General features: G+C 48.4%; 1 protein-coding gene across 1 annotated transcript; it reads right to left on the reverse strand.

Annotated features, from left to right (window-relative positions):
- Positions 1-449: 449 nt before the first annotated feature.
- LOC110907194 (proline-rich receptor-like protein kinase PERK8) lies at positions 450-1,825 on the reverse strand. Its single transcript, XM_022152210.1, has 2 exons — positions 1,692-1,825; positions 450-933 (listed from the first exon to the last, which is right to left on the reverse strand). Exons 1-2 carry the CDS (start codon positions 1,823-1,825, stop codon positions 450-452), a joined length of 618 nt encoding a protein of 205 aa, XP_022007902.1.
- Between the last annotated feature and the right edge of the window lie 1,878 nt (positions 1,826-3,703).

The raw sequence follows: 3,703 nt of genomic DNA on the forward strand, positions 1-3,703 counted from the left end.
CACTTATTCTTCTCACAAACACTTTTTACCCACAACAATAACATATATATCATTCCCACAAACAACCTTATAAAAAAAAGGACCCACCATTAGGCCATTCTTCACCATTCTTCCCCAAGAATTGTAAAGAATGAACACCCTCCATGTCATCCTCTACAACACCCACTAATCCATCCCTCTCACAAATGTCCTCCACGTAGGAATGAACACCCTCCATGTCACCTACAAACATCCTTGATGTGGATAGTCTAAGGGTCTATTTGCTATGGGATAATGGAATGGACAGGGGAATAGAATAAATGAGGTAATGGAATGGATGAGTTAATGGAATTGATCATTACCATTCCATAGCTTGTTTGGTTACCATGTGTGAATGGAATGAACAATTACTTTTTGTTGTTTGGTATGCGAAAAAAGACGAAGGAATAAAATCAGATGGCGGTGGTCAGTTATGGGCGATGATGGTGCGTGGTGCTAGGTGTCAGTTGTAACGACGACGGTGGTGGTGGGTGGAGACGATGGCGGATGGTGACAACGATGGTGGTGGTGGTGGATGGCGGTGAAGGTAGGTGGCGGGGCGGTGGATGACGGTGGAGGTAGGTTGCGGCGGTGGCGATGGTGGTAGCGGGGGTGGTAGCAGCCGCAACGGTGGTCGGAGGTGGTAGCGGTGGTGGCAGTGGGTGGTGGCGGTTGATAGTGGTGGTGGCGGCGGTTATCGGAGGTGGCAGTGGCAATGGTGGCGGCGATGATCGAATGTGGGTGGTGGCGATGATTGGAGGTGGCAGTAGAACGGTGGGTGGCGGCGACAGCGGTGGCGGGGACGGAGGTGGGTGGCGGCGGTAGGTGGTGGTAGCGGTGGTGGCAGGTGGCGGCGGAGGTGGGTAACGGTGGCGGATGACGGTGATGGTGGTGGTGGGTGGGTGGTGGTAGCAACTATGGTGGGTTGTGGTGTTGTTAATGAAGGATGAAGAGAGAATGGAATAGAAAAAAAACAGGGGGGACGGATGGAATGATTTTGAGGGAATGGAATGCATTTTGGAATGGACGATTCCATTTCATCGACCAACCAAACACTCTTTTCTCAATTCCCTCACAATGGTCCATTCCATTCCACCTCTCATTCCTGCATACCAAACGTTACATAATTTTTTCCATTCCATTCCTTCTTCAGCCTTCGTTAACAACACCACAACCCGCTACTGTTGCCATCACCCACCATCATCATCCACCACAACTGCCACCTGTCAACGTCACCCACCTCCGCCGCCACCCACCGCCGTCCCGCTACCACTGCCGCCGACCAGCTCCAACCACCACCACCACCGCCCACCGCCGCCACCCACCAATAACACCACCACTACCACCGCAACCATCGCCACCACCATCGCCCCTACCCGCCACCCTCGCTGCCGCCACCCACCTTTGTCCCACCACCGCCACCGTCACCGCTGCCACCTCCGATCACCGTCGCCACCCACCTCCGCCACCGCCGTCGCTGTCGCTATCAATCACCGTCGCTACCCACGTCTGCCACCACCACCCACCATCACCGCTGCCACCTTCGATCACCGCCGCTACCCACCTCCGCCTTCGTCACCAACCGCCTCTGTCGTCGTCGCTACCCAACCACACCACCGCTATCCACCGCCGCCACCACCACCACCACCCATCGTCATCGCCGCCACTACCACCTTCGACCACCTCCGCCATCACCATCGCCACCGCCACCACCACCACCCATGTGCACAGAGAACACCCTTTTGTCCGCAGGTCCAAACCGTTCAACCCCTAAAAGGGTAAGTCCCTCACTGCAAGCCAGGTTCATTAGTTAAAGGTTTCTCCTTTGAGAAACCTCTTCCCCTATAAATTGCAGCCCATGCCAAACATATGAAACACTCCAGAATCAGCTGAAAACTATCTTAACTCTCTGATTCTCCTTCTCCCTCTCTAGAACAAGCTTCATGCTTGCTTCTCTTCTTCTTCTTCTCCCATGAGAACTAGCTTTATGCTTCTCTTCTTCACACCAAATAATTCATCTTCTCCAATGATTACGTTATGGGCTGGTTTCATATCAGTCTAGAATTCAAGAAGAACAACAATAACACTAATGAACCTCTCTCCACGTCTTGCAAACGTGGGGGGACCCCACGACCTGCGTTAGGCTAATCGAAACCCTTGAACCCTTTTACCCGGAGATATCGCTACAGGCCTTGGTCTATTATTTGTTGCATCAACAAGTTGGCGCCCACCGTGGGGCTACGCCGCTTACTTTATCTTAAAGACCAGTTGTGTAGCTCCATAACATTGTTCGACATGCTAAGAATACTACAAATCAAAGTTTCTTCTTCACTTATCAGCATCAGAGACGGTAGACTTTGCTGCATCATCCTTATTCGAAACCCCATCATCTTGGGAGTTTTTAGCCATCCTCTTTTTCCTCCCTACGACACCCGTTGTCTCGGAGGCTTCAAGGCTTGAACCCTTTGAGCCCTCACCACCTTCAGAACACGTTTCCTCGCTATCTCCGGAGCAAGGACGTTTCTTCGAGAGGGACTTCAACACTTCGTTACAAACAGCCTCATTAAGGCCCTTGGGTTTTAGCTCCTGCAAGACAGGCAAAGGTTTACCAAAACACTTGGAGACTTCACCCACATAAGGGTAAATAATATGCCCTACCTTCAAAACAGTTTCCTTGAAGGCTTCGAAGGCTTTGGGTTGAAAAAGAGAAGACTTTTCCTGAGGCTCCCCAGGCTCACAAAGCTTTGTAACCAGCAAACAAACCTTGGTGTCTCCCATGAGCAAGAAGCTCGGTGTACACATCACCCAAGACCTTTTTGAACTCCGATGAATGGAGAAGATACTTAACCACTGTGACAACCCTCACTAAACCAGGTATCCGTACGATTTAATTAATGACTAATTACTGCTTAATTACTGTGCTTACTTAAAATTACTGATGAACTGCTACTTGATTTCTGATACTTGTACATTCCTGCATCATACTTTACATACCGTCACTACATTATTTACATGCTGAGCCTTAGTGACAAACATGATGCACAAAAGCACAGTAGCACTATGAACGGATAACCTATTGAACATGCTGATAAAGCCAGCATCGGGCAGATACTGCCTCTAAGGCCTGTATGAGCCAGAATTATTCTACTACACCCATAGTGAGTGTATGGATACAAGGGTTGTAGAACTGCGTCTCTAGGAATAAAATACAGTGATCGGATGTGCCTAAAACGTACTCTAAGCACAAAACACAGCACTTTAATTTACAATTCAGCTTCTAGCTAGCTAATAAAGTGCCAAAACATGAGAAAAATATTACTAGACACTTACCAAAGTGTCGGGAATAAGTTGTGTCACTAAAAAGGGAATTAACGACACTTTAAAGCTTTATTAAGCGCTTTAACGGATTACTATCCAACCGAACAACCGGACTATACCCGGAACATAAAAATAATGACATTAACATTATTAATCTTTTTCTGAGCCAGTTAGGGTCCCTGAACACCCTAACACCCGCTTTAAAACACTACACGCAACTAACCGAGTTAATCCCTAAACTTAACCTATTTAACCTAATTAAATACCTAACTAGTGGTTAGAATCCAACCAAGACCCCCCCCCCCATTGAAATTGGCCCAACTAGAAGGGGACAAGCTTGGAATTCTTTTTAATATTATAATCAAGA

Source organism: Helianthus annuus, chromosome 14, assembly GCF_002127325.2.
Source record: "Helianthus annuus cultivar XRQ/B chromosome 14, HanXRQr2.0-SUNRISE, whole genome shotgun sequence".
NCBI lineage: Eukaryota > Viridiplantae > Streptophyta > Magnoliopsida > Asterales > Asteraceae > Helianthus > Helianthus annuus.